Source organism: Hemitrygon akajei, chromosome 18, assembly GCF_048418815.1.
Source record: "Hemitrygon akajei chromosome 18, sHemAka1.3, whole genome shotgun sequence".
Classification (NCBI taxonomy): Eukaryota; Metazoa; Chordata; class Chondrichthyes; order Myliobatiformes; family Dasyatidae; genus Hemitrygon; species Hemitrygon akajei.
Window position 1 is genome coordinate 31,647,581 of NC_133141.1, and position 27,984 is coordinate 31,675,564.

General features: G+C 48.8%; 1 protein-coding gene across 1 annotated transcript in view; it reads left to right on the forward strand.

Moving 5' to 3' along the window:
• The window catches only part of mars1 (methionyl-tRNA synthetase 1), a 55,147-nt gene that overhangs the window by 11,653 nt on the left and 15,510 nt on the right, over positions 1-27,984 (forward strand). Inside the window, exons 7-13 of the mRNA XM_073071238.1 lie at positions 9,618-9,730; positions 9,989-10,105; positions 10,507-10,710; positions 11,323-11,524; positions 12,229-12,303; positions 15,920-16,090; positions 24,888-24,983. Coding sequence (XP_072927339.1) covers positions 9,618-9,730; positions 9,989-10,105; positions 10,507-10,710; positions 11,323-11,524; positions 12,229-12,303; positions 15,920-16,090; positions 24,888-24,983 — 978 coding nt within the window. The remainder of the gene's footprint in view (positions 1-9,617; positions 9,731-9,988; positions 10,106-10,506; positions 10,711-11,322; positions 11,525-12,228; positions 12,304-15,919; positions 16,091-24,887; positions 24,984-27,984) is intronic.

A 27,984-nucleotide genomic window follows, 5' to 3' on the forward strand; every position in this document is an offset into this window, starting at 1 on the left:
CTGTTTCAAAAAGGGTTCAAATATGCTGGTCGTGAAGAACTGGTGACCTGCCTCAATGACTGTCATCTAGTTGCACTTACATTCACATTGATGAAGTGCTTTGAGAGGTAGGTGATGAAACATATCATCTGCCTGAGAAGCAACTTAGATCCGCTCCAATCTGCCTACCACCACAACTGGTCAACAGCAGATTCCATGTCATTGGCTCTTCACTCAGTCCTGGAGCATCTGGACAGCAAAGGTGCACACATCATTATCGACTACAGCTCAGCATTCAATACCATCATCGCCCCAAAGCTAATCAATAAGCTTCAAGACCTTGGCCTCAATACCCCCTTGTGCAATTGCATTCTCAATTTCATCACTTGCAGACCCCAGTCAGTTTGGATTGACAACAATATCTCTTGCACAATCTCCATCAGCACAGGAGCACCACAAGACTGTGTGCTTAGCCCCCTGCTCTACTCACTTTACACTGATGGTGTGGTTAAGCTCAACTCCGATGCTGCATTTAAGTTTGCTGACGACGCCACTGTTATGAGCCCATTCAAAACTGGCGATGAATCAGCGTACAGGACGGGATTGAAAATCTGACTGAGTGTTGTCATGACAACAACCTCTTGTTCAACGTCAGTAAGACCAAGGAGCTGATTATTGACTCCAGGAGGATGAAACCAGAGATCCGTGAGCCAGTCCTCATCAGAGGTGGAGAGGGTCAGCAACTCTTCGTCTCATGTTCTCTATGTATTGCTTAATTTTTTATGTTTTTGTATTTGCACATTTTGTTGCTTTTGCATGTTGATTGTTTAATTGCTTTGTGCTGGGTGTGGTCTTTTGTTCATTCGAATGTTCTGTTGTGTTTCTTGGATCTACTGTGAATGCCTGCAAGAAGATGAATCATGATTGCATATGGTGATTTTGATAATAAATTTACTTTGAACTCTTTTTAAGCTTTGATAGAGGTTTGTAAGGTAGACACAGATTTGGCAGATGCTGGAAAGCTTAAGCAACTTACAAAATGCTGGAGGAAGTCGGCAAATCGGGCAGCATCTATGGAGAGAAATAAACAATCGGCGTTTTGGGTCTTCCAGTCTGGAAAGGTGGGGGGGGGGGGTGCAGAAGCCAGAATAAGAAGGGGGAAAGGAGAATTATTACAAGCTGGCAGGTGATAGGTGAAGCCAGGTGAGGGGGAAAATTGGTAGGTGGGAGAAGGGGATGAAATAAGAAGCTAGGAGGTGATAGGTGGAAGAGGTAAAGGGCTGAAGAAGGAGGGATCTGATAGGAGAGGACAGTGGACCACAGAAGAAAGGGAATCAGAAGGGAGTGATGGGCAGGTGAGAAAAGAAGAGACGTGAGGGTAAACAGAATGGGGGGAAAAAAGAGGGCAGGATGAAAAATGACTGGAAGTTAATGAAATCAATGTTCATACCATCAGACTGGAAACTACTCAGATGGAATAGGAAGTGAGTTTGGTATTGTGGCAGTAGAGGATGCCATAAATAGACGTCTGAATGGGAATGAGAAGTTGAAATGCTTTTTGTGGCAATCGGGGGGAGGTGCTCAACAGAGAATTTGAGGCATAGATAAACAGCAGTGTCTTTTCAAAATGATTAATACTAGAGGTCTTACGTTTAAGATGTGAGGGAGAAAGTTTTATTTTGCCATATGTGGTGTTGCAGGCAGGTACTATAGAAGTATTCAAGAGGCTCTTCAATTATCAAATGTGCAGGGGATGAGGGATATGGATATCATGTAGGCAGAAGGGAATCGTTTAGTTAGGTGTTTAATTGCTATTAAAATTAGTTTGGAACAGCAAAGACAAGTGGGACAAGTTTTTTTTTACACAGAATGATTAGTACTTGGAATGTGCTGCCAGGGGTGGTGCTGGAGGCAGATATGATAGAGGGGTTTAAGAGGCTGTTAAACAGTCACAGGAATGTGCGGGGAATGGGGGGTGTAGATCATATGTAGGCAGAAAGGGTTTAGTATAATTCTGCTTTGTATTTGGCGCAGAGATTGTGGGCCAAAGGTCCTGTTCTGCGTTCTGTTAACCTCATAGATGGGGTCAATATTCAAAGTATTTTCCCCACAGTGTTGAAGTTTGGAGGGGGAATAGTTTTCCACCCTGAGGGGTGCTGGGGTCTGGGGTGGTGGTGCAGGCACAACGTTGGAGAAGAAGAGCAAGTTTTGGGGTGGATGTAGATAGTAACTGACAGTCAGCATAGTCACGGTCACTTTCCCTTTGGAAACAGCACCACCTGTTGGACCTGTTGTTTGTTTTTGGAAATCGAGAATGAGGCGTAAAACTTGCTGATTATAGCTGATTTATTATTCAAAGAATGAGCAGCAAAATGAAGTAAAGAAAAAGTTGTGGTTGTCCCGTACTTACACATCTACAGGTGATGATATAAAATGCATTAAAAAGTTAAACGACAAGAACAATAATAACAAATCTGCGTTCTGATCCCACACCTCACACTACAGATAGATACAGCGGGAAAAGAGCCTGTTTCTGTGCTTTCAAACTTTATGGCAAAATAATCCTCTGGTCAAATTCAGTTCAAAATCAAAGTAAACTTAGTATCTATCTACAGACTTGTTAGTAAATACTGCCTTGGGATTCATTTTCTTGCAGGCATTTACAGGGAAAAAATACAATATTTTACAAAAAAAACTATACATAAATGGTCAAAGACTGAGAAACACCATTGTGCAAAAGAATACAAACTGTACAATAAAAAATAATAGAACATGAGTTGCAAAGAGTTCTTGAAAGTTGGTCTGTAGGTTGCAGAATCAGTTCAGGGTAATTGTGAATGACTAGATCTCCTGTTTGGGAATGAGACTGGGCAGGTGACAGAAGTTTGTGTCGGGGAACACTTTGCATTTAGTGATCATAATTCCATTAGTTTCAAGATAATTATGGAGAAAGATGGGTCTGGTCCTCAGGTTCAGATTCTAAATTGGAGAAAGGCCAATGTTGATGATATCAGAAAGGATCTGGCAAGTGTGGATTGGGGCATTGTTTTCTGGCAAAGGTGTGAAGGGAGGCCTTCAAAAGTGTAATTTTGAGAGTAGAGAGTCTGTATGTTCCTGTCAGAACAAAAGACAAGGATAACAGGTTTAGGGAACCTTGGTTTTCAAGAGATAATTTGTCCCTGGTTAAGAAGAAGGTGCGTGGTAGGGACAAAAGAGGTATTAAAATGCGTGAGGGGGAAATCAGGAGGGCTAAAAGAAGGCATGAGGTTGCTTTTGCAGCAAGGTTATAGAAAATCCCAAGAGCTTTTACAGATATATTAAGAGCAAACCGATAGCAAGGGGCAAAATTAGTCCTCTGGAAGATCAGTGTGGCCATATATGTGTGGAGCTGAAAGAGATGGAGGAGATCTTAAATGGATTTTTTGCATCTGTATTTACTTGGGAATCTATAGAAGTGAGGCATAGCACCATCAACTTCATAGACTTTCTCCAAGTTACAGAGAAGGAGGTGCTTGCTGCCTTGAGATAAATTAGGGTGGATATGTCCCCAAGGCCTGGCAAGTTGTCCCCTCAGACCTTTTGGGAGGCTAGTGCAGAAATTGCAGGGGCCCTGGCAGAGGTGTTGAAATGTCCTTAGTCACAGGCGAGGAACTGGAGCATTGAAGGATAGCTATTGTTCTGCTGTTGAAGGAAGGTTCTTAAAATAAACCAGGAAGTTATAGGCCAGTGATCCTGACATCAGTAGTGGGTACATTATTGGAAGGAATTTTAAGGGAGAGGATACATATGTATTTAGATCAACAGACTAATTAGGGACAGTCAGCACGGCTTTGTGCGTGGTAGGTCACATCTAACCAATCTTACAATGTTTTACGAGGAGGTTGCAAGGAAAGTTGATGAAGGCAAGGCAGTGAATGTTGTCTACATGGACTTTAGGCAAAGGGTCACATGGTAGGCTGGTTCAGTGGCTTGGCATTCAGGATGAGGTAGTAAATTGGATTAGACATTGGCTTTGTGTGAGAAGCCAGAGAGTGGTAGTAGATGGTTGCCTCTCTGATTGGAGACCTGTGACTAGTGGTGTGCTGCAGGGATAAATCAGTGCTGGGTCTATTGTTTGATAATATGGTAAACTGGATCTGCAAATTTGCAGATGATACTAAGATTGAGGGCATAGTGGACATTGAGGAAGCCTACTCAAGCTTCCAGCAGGATCTGGAACAGCTGGGAAAATGGGCTGAAAAATGGCAGATGGAATTTATTTCAGATAAGCATGAGATGTTGCACATTGGGAGAACAGTGGGATCTGGGAATACAGATCCATAATTCATTGAAAGTGACATCTCCTCCACAATCTCCATCAGCACAGGTACACCACAAGGCTGTGTGCTTAGCCCCCTGCTCTACTCACTTTACACTGATGACTGTGAGGCTAAGCACAGCTCCAATACCGTATTTAAGTTTGCTGATGTCACCACTGTCGGAGGCTGAATCAAAGGAAGTGATGAATCAGCATACAGGAGGGAGATTGAAAATCTGGCTGAGTGGTGTCATAACAACAACCTCTCGCTCGATGTCAACAAGATTAAGGAGCTGATTATTGACTTCAGGAGGAGGAAACCAGAGGTCCTTGATCCAGTCCTCATCGCATCAGAGGTGGAGGGGATCAGCAACTTCAAATTCCTCTGTGTTATTATTTCAGAGGGTCTGTCCTGAGCCCAGGATGTGAGTGCAATTACGAAGAAAGCGCGGCAGCACCTCTACTTTCTGAGGAATTTGCGAAGCCTGAGGTTGGTTGAGACTAGAACTGAAGGTCATGAGTCAGGGTGAAAGGTGAAGTATTTAAGGGGAACCTGATGAAGAACAACTTCACACAGAAGGTGGTGTAAGTGTGGAACGAGCTGCAGTGGAAGTGGTGGAAGAGAATTTTGGATAGGTACATGGATGGGAGGGGTATGGAGGGCTGTGATCCCAGTGTGAGTTAATGGAACCAGGCAGAATAACATTTTGGCATAGACCAGATGGACTGAAGGCCTTTGGTTCTGTAGTGCTCTATGACTGTTGCAGTTCAGGGGCTTGATGGTTGTAACTGAACCTGGTGGTGTGGGATCTCAGGCTCAGTGATGAGATGAATGCTGAGTTGTAGTCAATGAAGAGCATCCTGGCATACGTACCTTCATTACTCAAGCAGATAGGAAATTGTTGTGTAGAAAACATTTTAAAATTCGTTCCTTGGTTTACCTCTCTTTCTATGTACCTCTCTCAGTTTACCTCTCTATATCAGGGGTCACCACCTTTTTTTGCACCATGGACCAGTTTAATATTGACAATATTCTTGCGGACCGGCCGACCGGGGGGTGGGGGAGTGGCGTGGGTGTTAATCACGATCAGAATATAGGTGATAAGTCATCTATAAGTCACTTATAAGTGGCTAATACACTCAATTTCGTTTCCAAAAGGGTTTATCTAACGAATTTAATATTAAACACACAGCGCGTATTTTCCTTGCATGAATATAGTGATAAGTCAATAATAACTCATGTATAAGTCAATGGCATCATAACATTTTAAGTAACTTTTGGATATTAAACACACAGTGCATATTTTCCTCGTATGAACATAAAAAATCATTGCAACACACCAATATAGCTGAATCAGTGGAGCCCTGGGCTTGTTTCCCTGCAACAAGACGGTCCCATCGAGGGGTGATGGGAGACAGCGATACTCGAAGTGGGTTCCTTATGTCCAGTCTATTCCGCAGTTTGGTTTTTGTTGCATTTATTGCAAAAAAAACCCGCTTCGCAGAGATATGATGTTGGAAACGGAAGCAACGTTTTCAGTGCTTTCGTGGCTATCTCAGGATATTCAGCCTTGACTTTGATCCAGAATGCCGGCAGAGATGTTATGTCAAACATACTTTTCAGCCCACCGTCATTTGCAAGCTCGAGGAGTTGATCTTCTTCCCGCGCTGACATAGATAATTCACCGGGGACATTCACAAATGGGTCATGGACCCATTCCTTTGCATGTCTTGGGTCATTTGCGGTTGGGAAGTAATGCTCAAATTCGGTCGACAGTGAAGATAGGTGATCGCGCACCAGCTGTGAGAAGGAAGGTGCAGCCTCAGTCTCTCCCAAAACCCCAGCTAATGTTGGGAACATGTCAAATATGCCCCTGTCCACTCGCCGTCCCCACAGTTCCAGTTTGGCTTTGAAAGCAAACACTTTATCTGCCAACTTGAAGACAGTTGTCATTCTCCCCTGAAGTGACAAATTGAGTTCACTGAGCAGGTTGAAGATGTCACACAGAGAAGCAAGTTTTGCTATCCACTCCTCGTCACTGAAGTGTGCTGCCAGTGGTGACTTTTTTCCTGAAAGAAATCTCTAGCGGCTCTCTTAACTCAAAAACCCTGGCCAGGGCTCTCCCCCTTGATAACCACCTGACTTCAATGTGTAAGAGAAGGCATTTGTGCTTTCATCTGCATCCGTTTCCTTGCAAAGGTGTGAGGGCTTTTTGCTTTGATGTGATTGATAACTTCAACAACGTCACTCAATATGCTGTTAAGATTAGGTGACATTTTTCGGCTAGCCAGCATTTCCCTGTGTATGACAGTGTGTAGACTGGCATTCAGGAGCAACCTCTTTGACTCGGGTAGTGAAGCCAGACAGCTGTCCAGTCATAGCTGCAGCCCCGTCTGTGCATATTCCAACACAGAATGACCAGTCCAGTTTGCCTGACAATTAGTCATTCAAAGACTTGAATAGTTCTGCCCCAGTTGTGTTAGTTGGCAGCGGCAGTGCACACAACATATCCTCGTGCACATCGTCTTGAAATATATATCGCACATAAACCAGCAGTATTGCCTTGTTGTCAACATCGGTAAACTCGTCGACCTGGATAGCATACCATGGTGACTCGTTAAGCCGTCCCAGCAGCTGTGCTTGGATGTCCTCTGCTATGTCATCGATTCTCCTTGAAACTGTGGTAGCTGAAAGAGAAACCTGTGCCATCTTGTTAGCTGCAGCTTCTCCCAACAGTTCACGGCACATGTCCTTGGCAGCAGGCAGAATCAATTCTTCACCAACAGTGAAAGGCTTCTTAGCCTTAGCAATACGGCTAGCCACTAAGTACGACACTCTCAGAGCAGCAGCATTTGTGGAGGTGGTGGCTCTCAGCACTTGCTTCTGTCCCGCTTGCTCACGTTTTTTCCGCTCAAAAATCTCAATGGATTTGTCTTTAAGTGCAGGGTGCTTGGACTCAAGGTGCCGAAGCAGTTTTGAGGGCTTCATTACCTCATTAGACAGCTTGTCTCCACATATCACACACGGGGGCTTGGAGCGTGCGAGTCACCGGTCGCAATAAAGCCATATTTTGTGTACGACTCGTCGTATTTTCCATTGAAGGAAGCTTTCTTTTGTTTTGCAGTCTCAGCCTCAGCTGTCTCTGCGTTATCATCATTAGGCCTTTTATGCCCCCTACCACCTCTTCCAAAGAAACTCTCAAACGACGTTTGTTTTTTACTCATCGAGTAGTTGTAGGTTAATGACCGACTGATGACCTCGCGTGCATTCAAGTTCAGCTGTGGGTGTGACAGGTGTTACGTACCCCGTAACTGGGTCACTTACCAGCAAAGATAGAGAGGTCCGTTGAAGTCTGATGGTACTATTTTTAACAGTATTTATTGATAAAAATACACAAAAATAATATCAATGCAAACATACAGATAATATACGTCGTCAATACTAAATCTAAAAGCGCGGGTATAATAATAATCAATAAGAAATAGCTCTATCGTTGTCTAGGGGATAATGTATTGTCCAATGGAAATATAAAAGTCACTCAAGTTCATTCAGGCTGCAGGCTGCAGCCTTTGGTTGGAGTCAAGAGAGAGAGTTTAAAACTTGCCCATTCCTTTTATGAAGTCAATCCTTCGAGAGTCGTTGGGGCTGATTTCTCCTTTGTGTTAGCTAAAGCCGTTCTTCTGTGGCAAGGCCCATCAATTCCGAGGCAAATGGAAAAGGACGCACGTGGACTTTCCACCGGCTTTCGCTATTACGCTGTTACAGGATTTCTAGCGTTTCTCCTGGTGCGTCTGAAGGGGCTGTCCTCCAGAACCTCTTTTATCCTGACTCACAGGGTCTCAGATGTCAATCAGGGTGGAGGGATGCCTCCCCCTCAACCAGCCCACTTTTGGTCATTCCCTGAGGGCTTCAAATAAATAGCGCAGTACTCAATACACAATTCCGTCTCCAAGAGACAATGGCCGTTTCCCGTAGCTTTGTATCGCCGAGGGGCCAAGACATTCCAAACGTCTCTCTCTCATTTCCTGGGCCTCCTGACCTGAATTAATAGCGATCTTGCGATTCTCAGAAAGGAGGGGGCACAGGCGTAACACAGGGAACGAGGAAAGGTGCAGCTGACTCATATCGACAAATCACACTGTTTCCTCGCGGCCCGGTAGCGCATGCTTTGCAGCCCGGTACCAGTCCGCGGCCCCGTGGTTGGGGACCACTGCCCTATACCTATCTCACTCTACCTCTCTCTCTATTTCCATTAGTAGCGACCCAACCTAAGAGAAGGTTCCCCTTTGCACAAAGAAATTTCCCTTTTTATGCCCTTCAGGATCCGTTATGCTAATACTGTCCCAAACATACATGTTTTTCATTATTATCTACTCTCAAGGCTGTAGTCTCCTACCCACACCGAGTTCTCAAAGTATTCCTGTGGACTGGTTCCTTTGTACTTTCTCAAAACATCCACACATCCCAGGCTCACACCATTTTGTCTTGCAAACGTTTTCTGTTCTCAGTCCATATCCCTCTAAGCCCCACCCCTCCGGGTACCTTCCCAAGTGTTTCTTGTATGGTACGATTGTAAAGATTGTACCTACAAGATCTGATGTATTCAAGGACTGGACAGAAAGATGTTTGGGAGGAGTCAAAAGGCAAGAGGAATCCAAATTATTGTCACATAGATGACGTGAAATTTATTGTTTTGCGGAAGCAGTGACGTAAAATCACCATAAATTACGAACATAAATAAACAGTATAAGGAGAAAGGAATAACAAATTCATGTTCATGGACTATTCAGAAATCTGTTGGTGGAGGGGAAGAATCTGTTCCTGAATCGTTAAGTGTGTGTTTTCAGGTTCCTGTACCTCCTCCCCGATGGGAGTGATGAGAAGAGGGCATGTCCATTGAGGGTTCTTGATGGATGCTGCCTCCTGAGGATGTCCTCGATGTTGGGGAGGGTTGTGCCTGTGATGGAGCTGACTGAGTCTACAACCCTCTGCAGTCTCTTGTGATCCTCTGCATTGGAGACTCCACACCAGACGGTGATGCACCCAGTCAGAATGCTCACCATCGTACAGCTGTGGAAATTATGACAGTTTTTTTTGTCATATTGCATCTCCTCGGACTCTAATGAGGTAGAGCTGCTCGTGTGATATGTTGGTCCTCTAAGATGTTGACACTCAGGAACTTGAAGCTGCTCATTGCGGACTGCTCGACGAGGACTGGTGTGTGTTCTCCCCGCTTCCCCTGGGATTGGGCCAGCTGCGGCGTGGGGGGAGAGTGGGATTAAGAGGGGCCGAGTGACCGCCTTCTGATTTGCAGTTACCCACCCGGCTTTTGTTTTTCAGGAAGGGGATGTTGTCGACCGCAGGGTGACGGCGGAAGAGGAAAGGCAGGCAGAGGAAGCCTGGCTGAGTGGCTTGAAAGGGCTCCCGAAACCACAGCAGTTACAGCACCCCATGTGAGTATCCCTGTGCCCCTTCCCAACCCACCACCACCCCTGTCCAAAACATGCTCGTAAACCCACCCCGGTCTACCTGCTTGCCTCTTTGGACCCTCCGTGATCTTGGATAGTGGGACCAGTGATCTGTTCCACATCCCAATTAGCCAGAGGCACCTGGGTCCCCTTTATATATCTCCTCTCCCCCTCTCCCTCCCTCTTTCTCCTTTATTTTTCCTTTTTCTCTCTCTCTCTCTCACTCCTCCTCTCACTCTACAGCCTGCCCAGGAAGAATGAGAGGAACCTCCTCGTCACCAGTGCCTTACCCTACGTCAACAACATTCCGCACCTGGGGAACATCATTGGCTGCGTGCTCAGTGCTGACGTCTTCGCAAGGTGAGGAAGGGAAGCTGGGGGCAGGGTGGAGATCCACTGACCAGGCCGAGAGGGTCCGAATAACAGGCTGTGTTGACAGCGTGGGGGGGGATGCTGAGAGGAAGGCAGAATTGCTTTTTGGGAAGTTAAACCAGGGCTTTCACACGGAATGGCAGGAGCCCAGGGAGTATTATAGAACAGAGCGACCTCGGTATTGGTACATTGTTCTCTAAAAGTGGAAGACAGGATGGTGAAGAAGGCATTTGAAATGTTGGTCTTCACCATCAGGGCCCTGAGTGCAGGAGTTGGGATGTAATGTTGCGGTTGTATGAGACATTAGTCAGGCTGTGCTTGGAGTATTTTTTTAGTTGTTTTCTCCTCCCTTCCTCCCTCTCCCCCCTCCCTCTCTCCTCCCACCCCAGGTATTGCCGCCTGAGGGGTTGGAACACCCTTTACATCTGCGGCACGGATGAGTACGGGACGGCGACGGAGACCAAGGCCCTGGAGGAGGGCCTGACACCACGGCAGATATGTGACAAATACCACGTCATCCACAGCGACATCTACCGCTGGTTCGACATCTCCTTCGACTTCTTCGGTCGCACCACTACCCCGCAACAGACCAGGTCAGCCATCACCCATCCCCCCCACTCCTCCCTCCCCCTCCACCTGGTGGCTGAGTGTGGGTGGGGGTGTGAGGGAGAATCTACCCCTCACTCTCAGAGACTGTTTCTGTCACAGAAGTAGACCAGGTCAGTCAACCCCTTCCTCCCTCTCCACCTGGAGGGGATATGGGGGAGGAGGGAAGCAGGCACTTGCCCTTGCCCTCAGAGTTGGGGGAGGGTGTAGGAGACGCTCTCCAGAGTGACTCTTACCCCCCCAACATACCCCAGAGCATGGCAGAGAGTCAGGGAGACCTAACGCACAATAGTACACCTCAGGGACAGACCCTTCGGCCCACCGTTACCATGCTGACCACAGTCAGTGCCGAGTCAGGCCAATTTTCTGAATCAGGTTTGAACCACAAACCTACGCATTCAAAACTCCCACTCAGCGTCTGCCGCTCTGGAGAAAACAACCCGAGTTTGTCCAACCTCTCCTTGTAGCTCACGCCCTCTAATCCAGGCAGCATCCTGGTGAGTCTCTACCATACTCTTCCCACTCTCAGTCCTGACGTCTCGACCCAAGAGGCCTCTCTCCCCTCTGGCTTCTTCTGACGCTTCCCTTCCTCTTTACAGCATTGCCCAGGACATCTTCTGCCGGCTGAGGGAAAGGGGCTTCCTCTCCAGCGACGTGGTAGACCAGCTTCACTGCCAGAGGTGCGATCGTTTCCTGGCCGATCGCTTCGTGGAGGGCATCTGCCCCTTTTGCAGCTACCCGGATGCCCGGGGGGACCAATGTGATCTCTGTGGGAAGCTCATCACTGCTGTCGACCTGAAGGTGACTCCCTCCAGACTTCTCAGAGCCGATGGGTGTATGTGGGTGTGGATGTGGCCGTCCTTTATCAGTCGAGCCTCTGTGTTTATCATAAGACATAGGAGCAGAATTAAGCCATTCTGCCCATCTCGAGTCTGCTCCAGCATTTGATTGTGACTGATTTATTTTCCCTCTCAACCCCGTTCTCTGCTTTCTCACTGTAACTTCGATGCCCTTTCTAATCAAGAACCTATCAACCTCCACTTTAAATATACACAATGACTTGGCCTCCGCAGCTGTCTGTGGCAAGAATTAAGAGTCGGGATGTTAAATTTGCAGCTTTTTAAAACTCTAGTTAGACTGCACCCAGGGTGTTGCAATCGACTCTGGTCCCTTGGCACAGCCCCAGCAACTGTCCTCAAGGACCACCACCTTCAGGGGCAAATTGAGGCTGGGAAATTGGAATTGGTTTATTCTTGTCACATGTACCGAAATACAGTGAAAAGCTTGTCTTGCATACTGTTCATTCAGATCAGATCATTACACAATGTATTGAGGTAGAACAAGGTAAAACAATAACAGAATGCAGAATAAAGTGTCACAGTCACAGAGAAAGTGCAGAACAGGCAGACAAATGCCAAATTTCTTAAACTTTATGAACTCCATTGTTGCCAGAGGAATGGTGACTAACCTGCCTGTTTTGTTTTGTCCCTGTGTGTTTGTAACAGAACCCTCGCTGCAAGATCTGCAGGGACACACCGGTCATCAAAAGCTCAAAGCACTTGTTTTTGGAACTGCCTAAGGTAAGCCAAGGTCTCGTTCTTGGAAGCGAGAGCACCAGGTGCCTCAGTCTCTGGTCAGACCTCTGGGTCAGAGGCTCCTTGTCATACCTGAAAGTGGAGACACAGGTGGGCGATGATGTGGAGAAGCCATTTGGTATGCTTGCCTTCACAGCCTGGGGCATTGTTAGCATTCATTCCATGCCTTGCAAATTGACGGGATGTCTTGGCCTACATTGGTTGCGGTCAAGAGCAGTGAGGTTACGTCCATAAAACTCAGGTTGTGTTCAGTTCTGATCACCTGATTATAGGGAGGGCGTGGAAGTTTTAGAGAGAGGGTGCAGAGGAGATTTACCAGGGTGTGACTTATAAGAACAGGATGAGTAAACTCGGGCTTTTCTCTGTGGAGCAAAGGAGGATGAGAGGTGACTTGATAGAGGTGTACAAGGTTATGAGAGGCATGGACAGAGTGGACAGCCAGTGCCTTTTTCCCAGGGCAACAATGGCCAATACAGGAGGACATCTATTTAAGGTGAGTGGAAGAATGTTTAGAGGAGATGTCAGAGATAGATTTTTTACACAGAGGGTGCTGTGCCTGGAATGCACTGCTGGGGCTGGTGCATTAGAGAGTTTTAAAAGTCTCTTAGGCAACGGATGTGGGGGAAATGGTGGGTTATGGGCTGTGTAGGAGGGAAGGGTCAGATTGATTGTAGACTAACTTTATATACCTCGGGCTGTGTTGGCGCATGGCCAAGTGGTTAAGGCGTTCGTCTAGTGATCTGAAGGTCGCTAGTTCGAGCCTTGGCTGAGGCAGCGTGTTGTGTCCTTGAGCAAGGCACTAAACCACACATTGCTCTGCGACGACACCGGGTCGTCCCAAGCTGTATGGGTCCTAATGCCCTTCCCTTGGACAACGTGGAGAGGGGAGACTTGCAGCTTGGGCAACTGCCGGTCTTCCATAAAAAAACCTTGCCCAGGCTTGCGCCCTGGAAACTTTCCAAGGCGCAAATCCATGGTCTATTGAGACTAACGGAGGCCTACATACCCTAGGCTGGCACAACATGGTTCTGTGTTCTCTGAGAGCAAGGGTGTACTGCTGAACCTTTATAAGGCGTTGGTCAGAGTGCATTTGGGATATTGTAAGGATGTGCTGGTCGTGAAGAGGATCCAGAGGAGGTTCACAAGGATCATCCCAGGAAAGCTTCACATAAAAGGATGTCTCTTGCTGGTGTTTAGAAGGATTGTTGTGGCGGGGGGAGGGGGGGTATTGAATCTCATTGAAACCTCCCGAATACAGAAAGGCTTGGAAAGAGCAGATGCGGATAGGATGTCTTCATCAGTGGGAGAGTCTGGGATCCAAGGGCACAGCCTTAGAATGAAGGGTCATCCCTTTGGAAATCAGATGAAGAGGAGTTTCTTCAGCCGGAGGGTCATGAATCTTTGGATTTGTTACCACAATGGGTAGTGGAGGCCTATTCATTAAGGGTGTTCAAGGCACAAATTAGTGTGTTCTTGATCGGTGAGAAGGGTTAGGGGAATTATTCAGTCATGATTAAATGGCAGAGCAGATTTGATGAGCCAAATGGCCTAATTATGCTCCTGGGAGCATCTGGCCGAGGTGCAAGAAGTGGTCGGGTGTTTCTGTACTGAGGTGGTGATCAGGGTTGTGCCGGTTGGTTCAGGAACCGAATGTTTGAAGGGAAGTAGCTGTTCCTGATCCTGGTGGTGTGGGACTTCAGGCTTCTGTACCTCCTGCCCGATGGGAGCTGTGAGAAGATGGGATGGCCCGGATGGTGGGGATCTCTGATGATGGACGTTGCCTTCTTGAGGCAGCACCTCCTGTAGACACTACCCATGGTGGGGAGGGATGTGTCCGTGATGTATTGGGCAGAGTCCATGACTCTCTGCAGCTTCTTACATTCCTGTGCATTCGAATTGTCGTACCAGACCGTGATGCAAACAGTCAGGACAACTCCAACATTATATTATTGTGAGCAGTTTTGGGCCTAATATCTAAGAAAGGATGTGCTGGCAGGGTCCAGAAGAGGTTTACAAGAATGATCCTGTGAACGAAAGAGTTAATGCATGAGGAGCATTTGGTGGCTCTAGACCTGTGCTCACTGGAGCTTAGAAGAATGAGTGGGGATCTCATTGAAACCAAGGCCTAGGACAGGTGAAGGTGGAGAGGATGTTTCCTATAGTGGGGGAGTCTAGGACCAGAGGACACAGATAGAGTGGATGTGGAGAGGATGTTTCCTATAGTGGGGCAGTCTAGGACCAGAGGACACAGATAGAGTGGATGTGGAGAGGATGTTTCCTATAGTGGGGGAGTCTAGGACCAGAGGACACAGATAGAGTGGATGTGGAGAGGATGTTTCCTATAGTGGGGGAGTCTAGGACCAGAGGACACAGATAGAGTGGATGTGGAGAGGATGTTTCCTATAGTGGGGCAGTCTAGGACCAGAGGACACAGATAGAGTGGATGTGGAGAGGATGTTTCCTATAGTGGGGGAGTCTAGGACCAGAGGACACAGATAGAGTGGATGTGGAGAGGATGTTTCCTATAGTGGGGGAGTCTAGGACCAGAGGACACAGATAGAGTGGATGTGGAGAGGATGTTTCCTATAGTGGGGCAGTCTAGGACCAGAGGACACAGATAGAGTGGATGTGGAGAGGATGTTTCCTATAGTGGGGGAGTCTAGGACCAGAGGACACAGATAGAGTGGATGTGGAGAGGATGTTTCCTATAGTGGGGGAGTCTAGGACCAGAGGACACAGATAGAGTGGATGTGGAGAGGATGTTTCCTATAGTTGGGGGAGTCTAGGACCAGAGGACACAGATAGAGTGGATGTGGAGAGGATGTTTCCTATAGTGGGGGAGTCTAGGACCAGAGGACACAGATAGAGTGGGTGTGGAGAGGATGTTTCCTATAGTTGGGGGAGTCTAGGACCAGAGGGCACAGATAGAGTGGATGTGGAGAGGATGTTTCCTGTAGTGGGGGAGTCTAGGACCAGAGGACACAGATAGAGTGGATGTGGAGAGGATGTTTCCTATAGTGGGGGAGTCTAGGACCAGAGGACACAGATAGAGTGGGTGTGGAGAGGATGTTTCCTATAGTGGGGGAGTCTAGGACCAGAGGACACAGATAGAGTGGATGTGGAGAGGATGTTTCCTATAGTGGGGGAGTCTAGGACCAGAGGGCACGGATAGAATGGATGTGGAGAGGATGTTTCCTATAGTGAGGGGAGTCTAGGACCAGAGGGCACAGATAGAGTGGGTGTGGAGAGGATGTTTCCTTTAGTGGGGGAGTCTAGGACCAGAGGACATAGATAGAGTGGATGTGGAGAGGATGTTTCCTATAGTGGGGGAGTCTAGGACCAGAGGACACAGATAGAGTGGATGTGGAGAGGATGTTTCCTATAGTGGGGGAGTCTAGGACCAGAGGACATAGATAGAGTGGATGTGGAGAGGATGTTTTCTATAGTGGGGGAGTCTAGGACCAGAAGGCACAGATAGTGTTTGAAGGGAAGTAGCTGTTCCTGAACCTGGTGATGTGGGACTTCAGGCTTCTGTACCTCCTGCCCGATGGGAGCTGTGAGCTGCGGTTCAAATGCTGATGTTTTGTTCTAATGACTGCAGCTGGAGGATCGTCTGGAACAGTGGCTGGAGAAGTCAATGGCAAGTGGAGACTGGACGGCGAATGCCCGCTTCATCACCCACTCCTGGATCCGGGACGGTCTCAAACCTCGCTGCATCACCCGGGACCTGAAGTGGGGCACAGCCGTTCCACTGGAGGAGTTCCAGGACAAGGTGAGAAGGTCACACCCTCTGGGGGTCAGGAACGGAGTGAAACTCCCTCCACACTGTCCCATCACACACTCACAGGGTCAGACACAGAGTGAAGCTCCCTCCACACTGTCCCATCACACACTCCCAGGGTCAGACACAGAGTGAATCTCCCTCCACACCGTCCCATCACACACTCCCAGGGTTAGACACAGAGTGAATCTCCCTCCACACTGTCCCATCACACACTCCCAGGGTCAGAAACAGAGTGAATCTCCCTCCACACTGTCCCATCACACACTCCCGGGGTCAGACACAGAGTCAATCTCCCTCCACACTGTCACATCACACACTCCCAGGGTCAGACACAGAGTGAATCTCCCTCCACACTGTCCCATCACACACTCCCAGGGTCAGACACAGAGTGAATCTCCCTCCACACTGTCCCATCACACTCTCACAGGGTCAGACACAGAGTGAATCTCCCTCCACACTGTCCCATCACACACTCACAGGGTCAGACACAGAGTGAATCTCCCTCCACACTGTCCCATCACACACTCCCGGGGTCAGACACAGAGTGAATCTCCACACCATCCCATCACACACTCCCGTGGTCAGACACAGAGTGAATCTCCCTCCACACTGTCCCATCACACACTCCCGGGGTCAGACACAGAGTGAATCTCCCTCCACACTGTCCCATCACACACTCCCAGGGTCAGAAACAGAGTGAATCTCCCTCCACACTGTCCCATCACACACTCCCGGGGTCAGACACAGAGTCAATCTCCCTCCACACTGTCCCATCACACACTCCCAGGGTCAGACACAGAGTGAATCTCCCTCCACACTGTCCCATCACACTCTCACAGGGTCAGACACAGAGTGAATCTCCCTCCACACTGTCCCATCACACACTCACAGGGTCAGACACAGAGTGAATCTCCCTCCACACTGTCCCATCACACACTCCCGGGGTCAGACACAGAGTGAATCTCCACACCATCCCATCACACACTCCCGTGGTCAGACACAGAGTGAATCTCCCTCCACACTGTCCCATCACACACTCCCGGGGTCAGACACAGAGTGAATCTCCCTCCACACCGTCCCATCACACACTCCCGGGGTCAGACACAGAGTGAATCTCCCTCCACACTGTCCCAACCGACAACTCCCAGGGTTAGACACAGAGTGAATCTCCCTCCACACCGTCCCATCACACACTCCCTGTGTCAGACACAGAGTGAATCTCCCTCCACACTGTCCCATCACACACTCCCGGGGTCAGACAATGAGTGAAGCTCCCTCCACACTGTCCCATCACACACTCCCGGGGTCAGACACAGAGTGCATCTCCCTCCACACTGTCCCATCACACACTCCCAGGGACAGACACAGAGTGAAGCTCCTTCCACCCTGTCCAATCACACACTCCCAGTGTCAAAGAGTGAATCTCCCTCCACACTGTCCCATCACACATTCCCTGTGTCAGACACAGAGTGAATCTCCCTCCACACTGTCCCATCACACATTCCCTGTGTCAGACACAGAGTGAATCTCCCTCCACACTGTCCCATCACACATTCCCTGTGTCAGACACAGAGTGAATCTCCCTCCACACTGTCCCACCAACATTCCCAGGGTCAGACACAGAGTGAATCTCCCTCCACACTGTCCCATCAACACTCCCAGGGTCATACACAGAGTGAATCTCCCTCCACATCATCCCATCACACACTCCCAGGGTCAGACAAAGAGTGAATCTCCCTCCACACTGTCCCATCACACACTCCCAGGGTCAGACACAGAGTGAATCTCCCTCCACACTGTCCCATCAACACACCCAGGGTCAGACACAGAGTGAAGCTCCCTCCACACCATCCCATCACACACTCCCAGGGTCAGACACAGAGTGAATCTCCCTCCACACTGTCCCATCACACACTCCCAGGGACAGACACAGAGTGAAGCTCCTTCCACCCCGTCCAATCACACACTCCCAGTGTCAAAGAGTGAATCTCCCTCCACACTGTCCCATCACACATTCCCTGTGTCAGACACAGAGTGAATCTCCCTCCACACTGTCCCATCACACATTCCCTGTGTCAGACACAGAGTGAATCTCCCTCCACACTGTCCCATCACACATTCCCTGTGTCAGACACAGAGTGAATCTCCCTCCACACTGTCCCACCAACATTCCCAGGGTCAGACACAGAGTGAATCTCCCTCCACACTGTCCCATCACACACTCCCAGGGTCAGACACAGAGTGAATCTCCCTCCACACTGTCCCATCAACACTCCCAGGGTCAGACACAGAGTGAATCTCCCTCCACACTGTCCCAACCGACAACTCCCAGGGTCAGACACAGAGTGAATCTCCCTCCACACCATCCCATCACACACACCCTGGGTCAGACACAGAGTGAATCTCCCTCCACACTGTCCCATCACACACTCCCAGGGTCAGACAATGAGTGAAGCTCCCTCCACACTGTCCCATCACACACTCCTGGGGTCAGACACAGAGTGAATCTCCCTCCATACTGTCCCAACACAGACACCCAGTGAATCTCCCTCCACACTGTCCCATCACACACTCCCGGGGTCAGACAATGAATGAACCTCCCTCCACACTGTCGCAACACACACTCCCAGGGTCAGACACAGAGTGAAGCTCCCTCCACACTGTCCCATCACACACTCCCAGGGTCAGACACAGAGTGAATCTCCCTCCACACTGTCCCATCACACACTCCCGGGGTCAGACACAGAGTGAATCTCCCTCCACACTGTCCCATCACACACTCCCAGGGTCAGACACAGAGTGCATCTCCCTCCACACTGTCCCATCACACTGTAACCCCTGGGTCACCTCAGGCATCGCTCAAACTCGTTCTCGTCTAGGGGAAGCAGCCTTCGGCCCCGCCAAACTGGTTAATCAGCTGGTGTGGATGCTGTGTGATGTCCCCCGCCTCGCCAAAAAACAGACAGTACACCTTATGCGATTAAATGAGTACAATTTATAAGGATTACTATAACTAAGCGATTACTAACGATACAGTATATATGAATAAGAGAAAAAAAGAAAGGGCGCCAAACTTATCAAAGTCCAAACCACTTCGTGCACAACCGTTGGAGCTCAATTACTGAAGTCTTCTGGTATTCGATCCCCTCCGAACTCCTCGACCCGCCTCCTGGGACCCCCACGGTGGTCGACCAGTCGCTCCACACTCCTCTGTCTCCGTCTCCTCTCATCACCGAAAACCTTGGGCCGGGGACCCCCGCTCGGGGTCCGTACCGTCGCCCAGCTTCCAGCACCCCGTCCTCTCTCTCTCACTCCATCGCGCCGACTCCCCAAAACCCCCACCAACAATCAGTTTATAGTCCCAAACAAGCTTCCAGCACTTATCATAACAAAGACGCTAGCATTCCTACTATTAACACAGGCGCTAGCATTCCTACTTTTAACAAAACAAAGACGCCATTTTGATTACATACACAGTAACAAAGAAAAAGAAAAAAAACCCCGTTACACTCTCCCCCCACCAAATAAAAGTCATGTCCTCATGACTATTAGATAACTCGTCACCTTTCCTGCCAACACACCATAACCCAAACACCAGCAGTGACATCTCCTCCCCACACAGTAAACCTCACGCCCTGTTCCTTAGGCGCTATATAGGCCAACTATCTGGGCGTTCCCTAACCCTTCTGAGACCTCCGTATCCCCCTCACCTAAACCCTTAGGCTAGGACACAGCTGAGGATACCTTGGGTCCACTACCAACTCCTCTTTCAACCTCTCACTCATGCCCCACACTGCACACAGCTAACCCTCCCCACTACAGCTGACTCAGTGGAAGAAGGGCCAAAGGTCTCTTCCTCAATCGAGGGAAAGTCAGCAAAAGGCAGCATGTACCACACATCCAGCACATCAGCCTTTGAATCCGTATTCATCCTCATTTCTTTGATCGGTAGCTGCTGTTTGATCTTCTCCAAACGGAAACACGTGACCTGCACTGCTCCTGCAGTCTCTTCAGCCTCCTGCAATTGAGATTATCATCTTCTCTGGCCCCTGGCTCAGCAGTTCTGACTCCTGCATCCCGACCATCTCAATCTGGATGCAGTTACTCCAACAGCTTCTTCCACCCCGACCTGAAAAGCAGCAGTTAAAGATTGGTCACCCTCCAGTTCAGTATTCACTGCACTTCTCTCCTGCTTCTTTTTTCTCCTCATGACTTCTTCCAGATCAACCTTCAGGTGTTGCACTTCATTTGAACTGTCGATGGTCATCTTCAGGTTCCCTTCAAGCTACCGCTTCCCCCCTTCCAAGATTTGTCCGCAATTTCTTCACCTCCGCAAACTACCTTCTCCAGGCTCTCAGTTTGCTGTGGCCCTCAGTCAAACAACTTTCTTCGTTCTCTCCAACTTGTACATCTTTCAAATGGGTCCAGATCACTCTCTCCGGTCTCTCAGTCTTCATTTCAAACTTGATTCCGTAGAGACAGACACTCACGAGCTGCGACCTTCGCCAGCTCTGGCACGTGTCCAGAAAGCACTTTAACTCTGTAGTTCTCAGCCGCTCCTGCAATGCCCTCACTTCATATTCTCCTGAGGCAAATCCAAATACCAGGAGATCATCCACATACGTCAAAATTCCAAACGCCTCCACACCCCCATGGTCTTCCACATGCCCTGCAGGAAGGTTGCAAGGGCTCCGGAGATACCCTGTGGTATCTTTTCGGACCGGAAAGACTCCTAGGAAACTTTTAACCGCCGTCTTCTCCTTGGCGGCCTCACTCATCGGGATCTGGCAACGTCCACTCCTCAGATCCAGCACCTTAAACCTCTTCGTACCACTCAGATAGGCCATCGCCTCTACGGCCCAATATAATCCACACACACACGCTGCCTACGTCTGCCACGCTGTAGGGGCCAGTCGCCGCAACCTCTGCCTCACCGAGGTGTCTTCAGCAGTCAACTCCCCTCCCTGGTGGTATTTCGCAGCGTCCACTAAGAGGGTCTCACCCTCAGATACTCCTCCAGGCCATACCACCACCGGCTCTCGTTGGAATTCGGTATTGGCCCAATGCTGCTACACACGTCCGCACAAGCAGCTCGAAACTCTGGGTGCATCGATAATGCCTCCAAACAGCTCTCACCCGCCTCCTCCGGGCAGGCCCCCAAGCGCACCAGCAGGATATTGGTTCTCTCCATAACCGAAACGCTGCCCGTCTCAACAGGGTCCGGACACATCAGCATTAACGATTCACGAACCTCAGTCACCTCCACATTTGCCTCTAAGAACTCCATTTTCACTGACCAACAACCGTCGTCTTTATAATCACCGGCACTGGTACCCCAAATCTCCAGTGCCGTCAATGTCATCAAGGGTAAAGGCTTCCAAAAACGGTTATAACACAAACTGTACAGCAACTTAACCGGTGCCCCGGTGCCGAGGATGGCTTTAACTTGACTTCCATCCATCCGTAACAACACCTGAGTGCGTGGTCCCTCTAAGCCTTCAGGAATAGGGTCTGTTCCTTGCGGGAGTTCCTTGGTACATTGCTGGGAACGTTCTCCCCCAGAGACCCCAAGCCGTTCCCCCACTGGGCCTCCTCTAAGTTTCCCGACACCTCTCGGATCAACGGAACAACTGATCCCCTTGACAGATCCCCCTGTCTCCGCAAGCAATTTATCTGCCCTCCTAACCAAAAGGGATACCCTAAAAACTTCCCACCAATCTCCTGCCACGGATGTGATAAGCCCCCCAGCTGCGGCATTTGACTTCCAGTCGAACCACACGCATTTTCCCACACTTTCCCAGAACTGGCAGCTGTCACTCCGAGGTAATTGCGCCCGACAGTTCTAACAACGCTACCAGCCCGCCTACTCAAACTTTCAACCAATCCCTGTCGCTTTCCCTCAGCCAAGCACTGCCACTCACCCAACAACTGAGAGGTCTGCTCCGCCCACGTCTCCGTCCCTTTAGGGCTGGACATTATTCCAACAACCGGGCGGAGCCCACCTCTGCTGAAACATTCCAACCAGACCTTCCTCGCACTCTTAACAGCATGGACAGCCCATAGCCCCACCACCTTTTCGTCAGCGCTAGTCGGAACTCGAACAACGACCTCCGGGCTACCAACAGCAGCCACCCCACCCAACACACATGCAGAGATAACCGGCAATCACACACCCACAAACGCACACCAGCTCTTCGCCGCAGACACAATTCAAAGAGGGCGATCACACAGCTTCCACAGAAATCAATCCCGGACGATCGCACCCACAATGTAACCCCTGGGTCACCTCAGGCATCGCTCAAACTCGTTCTCGTCTAGGGGAAGCAGCCTTCGGCCCCGCCAAACTGGGTAATCAGCTGGTGTGGATGCTGTGTGATGTCCCCGCCTCGCCCAAAAACAGACAGTACACCTTATGCGATTAAATGAGTACAATTTATAAAGATTACTATAACTAAGCTATTACTAACGATACAGTATATATGAATAAGAGAAAAAAAGAAAGGGCGCCAAACTTATCAAAGTCCAAACCACTTCGTGCACAACCGTTGGAGCTCAATTACTGAAGTCTTTTGGCATTCGATCCCCTCCGACTCCTCGACCCGCCTCCTGGGACCCCCACGGTGGTCGACCAGACGCTCCACACTCCTCTGTCTCCCTCTCCTCTCCTCATCGAAAACCTTGGGCCGGGGACCCCCGCTCGGGGTCCGTACCATCGCCCAGCTTCCAGCACCCCGTCCTCTCTCTCTCACTCCATCGCGCCGACTCCCCAAAACCCCCACCAACAATCAGTTTATAGTCCCAAACAAGCTTCCAGCACTTATCATAACAAAGAACCTAGCATTCCTACTATTAACACAGGCGCCAGCATTCCTACTTTTAACAAAACAAAGACGCCATTTTGATTACATACACAGTAACAAAGAAAAAGAAAAAAACCCCCATTACAACACACTCCCAGGGTCAGACACAGAGTGAATCTCCCTCCACACTGTCCCACCAACATTCCCAGGGTCAGACACAGAGTGAATCTCCCTCTACACTGTCCCATCAACACTCCCAGGGTCATACACAGAGTGAATCTCCCTCCACATCATCCCATCACACACTCCCAGGGTCAGACAAAGAGTGAATCTCCCTCCACACTGTCCCATCACACACTCCCAGGGTCAGACACAGAGTGAATCTCCCTCCACACTGTCCCATCAACACTCCCAGGGTCAGACACAGAGTGAAGCTCCCTCCACACCATCCCATCACACACTCCCAGGGTCAGACACAGAGTGAATCTCCCTCCACACTGTCCCATCAACACTCCCAGGGTCAGACACAGAGTGAATCTCCCTCCACACTGTCCCAACCGACAACTCCCAGGGTCAGACACAGAGTGAATCTCCCTCCACACCATCCCATCACACACACCCTGGGTCAGACACAGAGTGAATCTCCCTCCACACTGTCCCATCACACACTCCCAGGGTCAGACACAGAGTGAATCTCCCTCCACACTGTCCCATCACAGACTCCCAGGGTCAGACACAGAGTGAATCTCCCTCCACACTGTCCCATCACACGCTCCCAGGGTCAGACAATGAGTGAAGCTCCCTCCACACTGTCCCATCACACACTCCCGGGGTCAGACACAGAGTGCATCTCCCTCCACACTGTCCCATCACACACTCCCAGGGACAGACACAGAGTGAAGCTCCTTCCACCCCGTCCAATCACACACTCCCAGTGTCAAAGAGTGAATCTCTCTCCACACTGTCCCATCACACATTCCCTGTGTCAGACACAGAGTGAATCTCCCTCCACACTGTCCCATCACACATTCCCTGTGTCAGACACAGAGTGAATCTCCCTCCACACTGTCCCATCACACACTCCCAGGGTCAGACACAGAGTGAATCTCCCTCCACACTGTCCCATCAACACTCCCAGGGTCAGACACAGAGTGAATCTCCCTCCACACTGTCCCATCAACACTCCCAGGGTCAGACACAGAGTGAATCTCCCTCCACACTGTCCCAACCGACAACTCCCAGGGTCAGACACAGAGTGAATCTCCCTCCACACCATCCCATCACACACACCCTGGGTCAGACACAGAGTGAATCTCCCTCCACACTGTCCCATCACACACTCCCAGGGTCAGACACAGAGTGAATCTCCCTCCACACTGTCCCATCACAGACTCCCAGGGTCAGACACAGAGTGAATCTCCCTCCACACTGCCCCATCACACGCTCCCAGGGTCAGACACAGAGTGAATCTCCCTCCACAATGTCCCATCAACACTCACAGCGTCAGACACAGAGTGAATCTCCCTCCACACTGTCCCATCACACATTCCCAGGGTCAGACACAGAGTGAATCTCCCTCCACACTGTCCCATCGCACACTCCAGGGGTCCGACACAGAGTGAATCTCCCTCCACACTGTCCCATCACACACTCCCAGGGTCAGACAGAGAGTGAATCTCCCTCCACACTGTCCCATCAACACTCCCAGGGTCAGACACAGAGTGAAGCTCCCTCCACACCGTCCCATCAACACTCCCAGGGTCAGACACAGAGTGAATCTCCCTCCACACTGTCCCATCACACACTCCCGGGGTCAGACACAGAGTGAATCTCCCTCCACACTGGCCCATCACACACTCCCAGGGTCAGACACAGAGTGAAACTCCCTCCACACTGTCCCATCACACACTCCCGGGGTCAGACACAGAGTGAATCTCCCTCCACACTGGCCCATCACGCTATAATCTTGCCTGTTTGGTCCCTAGGTGTTCTATGTCTGGTTTGATGCCCCTATTGGGTACATATCCATCACCGCCAATTATACCGAGCAGTGGGAGAAGTGGTGGAAGAACCCTGAGGAGGTGAGCATGGTGGGGGGGAGGTTGATTTGATGTTCTTGTGAGGGAGTAAATGACCCAAATGTTTCTCTGATGCTACCATGCAATGACTGAAGTGTCAGAGTGGAGGTCATTGTCATGTACACAAATCCATGCGTTCTTTATTTTCTTGGAATATAACAAAATGAGAGGCAACCATAAAGTCAAGAGTGGTCACGGTGTTGCTGTACTGAGGTGGTGATCAGGGTTGTGCCGGTTGGTTCAGGAACCGAATGTTTGAAGGGAAGTAGCTGTTCCTGAACCTGGTGGTGTGGGACTTCAGGCTTCTGTACCTCCTGCCCGATGGGAGCTGTGAGAAGATGGGATGGCCTGGATGGTGGGGATCTCTGATGATGGATGTTGCCTTCTTGAGGCAGCACCTCCTGTAGACACTACCCATGGTGGGGAGGGATGGTGGAACCGTTGGTGGGTGAACTGGTTTATTATTGTCACATGCAGTGAGGTAGAGTGAAAAACTAAATCTTGCATGCTGTCCGTATTATCACACAGTGCACTGAGGTAGAACAAGGTAAAACAATAACAGAATGCAGAATAAAGTGTCACAGTTACAGAGAAAGTACAGTGCAGGCAGACAATAAGGTGCAAGGACCATAATGAGGTAGACTGTGAGGTCAGGAGACCATCTTATCGTACTTGGGACCATTCAGTAGTCTGATCACAGTGGGTTAGAAGCTGCCCTTGAGCCTGGTGGTACGTATCTTCAGCCCGACGGGAGAGGGAAGAAGAGAGAATGTCCGGGGTGGATGGTCTCTTTGATTATATTGCCTGCTCTACCGTGGAAGTGGAGACAGGAGAGGATGGTGGGGAGGTTGGCTTCTGTGATGTGCTGAGCTGTGTCTATGTGCCAAGTAGTTTCCGTACCAAGCCGTGATGCACGTACCTCAATCGAAATACGTGAGGGTGAACGTGGACATGCCAAATTTCTGTAGCCTCCTAAGGCAGCAGACATATTTGTGAGCTTTCTTGACCATGGCGTCAACGTCGTTGGACCAGGATAGTCTATTGGTTCAGAGACATATTTGTGACTTCAGGGCCACACAGTGCATGAGCCAAGGTACACAAGCATACAGGTTACGTCCACGCTGTGCATTAACCACAGCTGAGAAGAGGAGTATCCTAGCCAGGGTAAACCCACGCAAAGCTGCAGGGTTCGGATGGTTTGAATGATAATTAAATTTGATTTGAGAGGCACAACATTCGCACGGACATCAAATTAAACTTAACTTTTCCCCAGTTTTTACAAGGAAAAGCACAAATAGAAATGTCCATTGTATTGCAAAGTGGTAGTGTTACGAGACTGCAGTAGAGATTCAGTTTATGTAGGTTGAGACCTGTGTCCATTGGTAGTTTGAAGAGGTGATCTGGTTAGTTGGTTGGACTCTGAGAGGGCTGGACAGGGTGGGAGGTGAGGGCTCCTGGTGGGGGTAGAGTCCAGAACTGGGGGACAGGAAGAGGATGAGTCCTGTTGCTTATTTATGAGTATTCATTGCTTTACTACTGATAAAAGTATAACAGAGACAGATTGAGATAAATGAAGCATTTTATATAACCTGGTCAAAATTATTAATATTAATCTTTTAAAAAACAATTGCAAATCACTTAATTTCAAAATGGTATTGTTAGTGTGCCTCATTCAGTATATATACTACAAGGTGTGAATATGAAATTAGAAGCTTTGGTGCATATTCATAAGAGAAAGGAAAGGAGAATAAGTACACTTTATACTCAGTGAGATCTTTGTTGCTGCACTAACAGTGACAGATATTTTATCCAGCTTGCATTTGGTTGTTTTGAGAGCTATGCACATCGTACTAGATTCATCAGTAGTGTACTCGTAGAATTAAACTTGACCAAGTTTATCACTAAGTACAATAACACACATCAACATTCATGGAGGCGCTAAACTACATCAGGATCAGAATCAGGTTTAGTATCATCGGCATGTGTCATGAAATTTGTTAACTTGTGGCAGCAGTACATTGCAATACATAATAATATAGAAAAAAAGTGAATTACAGTTAGTATATGTATGCATATTAAATAATTAAGTTTAGTGCAAAAACAGAAATAGAGTTAAAAAAAAACGTAGTGTGGTAGTGTTCAAGGATTCAATGTCCATTTAGGAATCGTATGGCAGAGGGGAAGAAGCTGTTCCTGAATCGCTGAGTGTGTGCCTTCAGGCTTCTGTACCTCCTACCTGATGGTAACAGTGAGAAAAGGGCATGTCCTGGGTGCTGGAGGTCCTTAATAATGGACGCTGCCTTTCTGAGACACCGCTCCCTGAAGATGTCCTGGGTACTTTGTAGGCTAGTGCCCAAGATGGAACTGACCAGATTTACAACCCTCTGCAGCTTCTTTTGGTCCTGTGCAGTAGCCCCACCCCCCATACCAGACAGTGATGCAGCCTGTCAGAATGCTCTCCACAGTACAACTTTAGAGGTTTTCATGTGTTTTAGTTGACAAACCAAATCCTCTCAAATTCCTAATAAAGTATAGCCGCTGTCTTGCCTTCTTTATAGCTGCATCAATATGTTGTGGCCAGGTTAAATCCTCAGAGATATTGACACCCAGGAACTTCAAACATACAGTATTTACTATTGTTATCATTGAATATCCAGTGTTCACCCACAAGCAAAAGAAGAAAAAATATAAGCAGTGTGAAGCCAATGCCAGCCGGCCCAACCGTTTACAAATACTGATGTATACACTGGGTCTATGTGGATTTCAAAACGTATCATCCTGTGCTATGAAACATCTCACTACTATCGGGTTGTAAAAAAATAATTTGCAACTTCATTTGAAAATCAAATAATGATGTTATCTTTTTATTATGGGTGGAATTTAAAGAATTGAAGAATACTGCATGCTATGTGCCAACAAAATTTTTGTGGAAGCCATTTTGGGCATTTGATCATAGGTTCGCCTCCCTGGCATTCAATAGGGGATTGAGTTTCAGAGCCGTGAG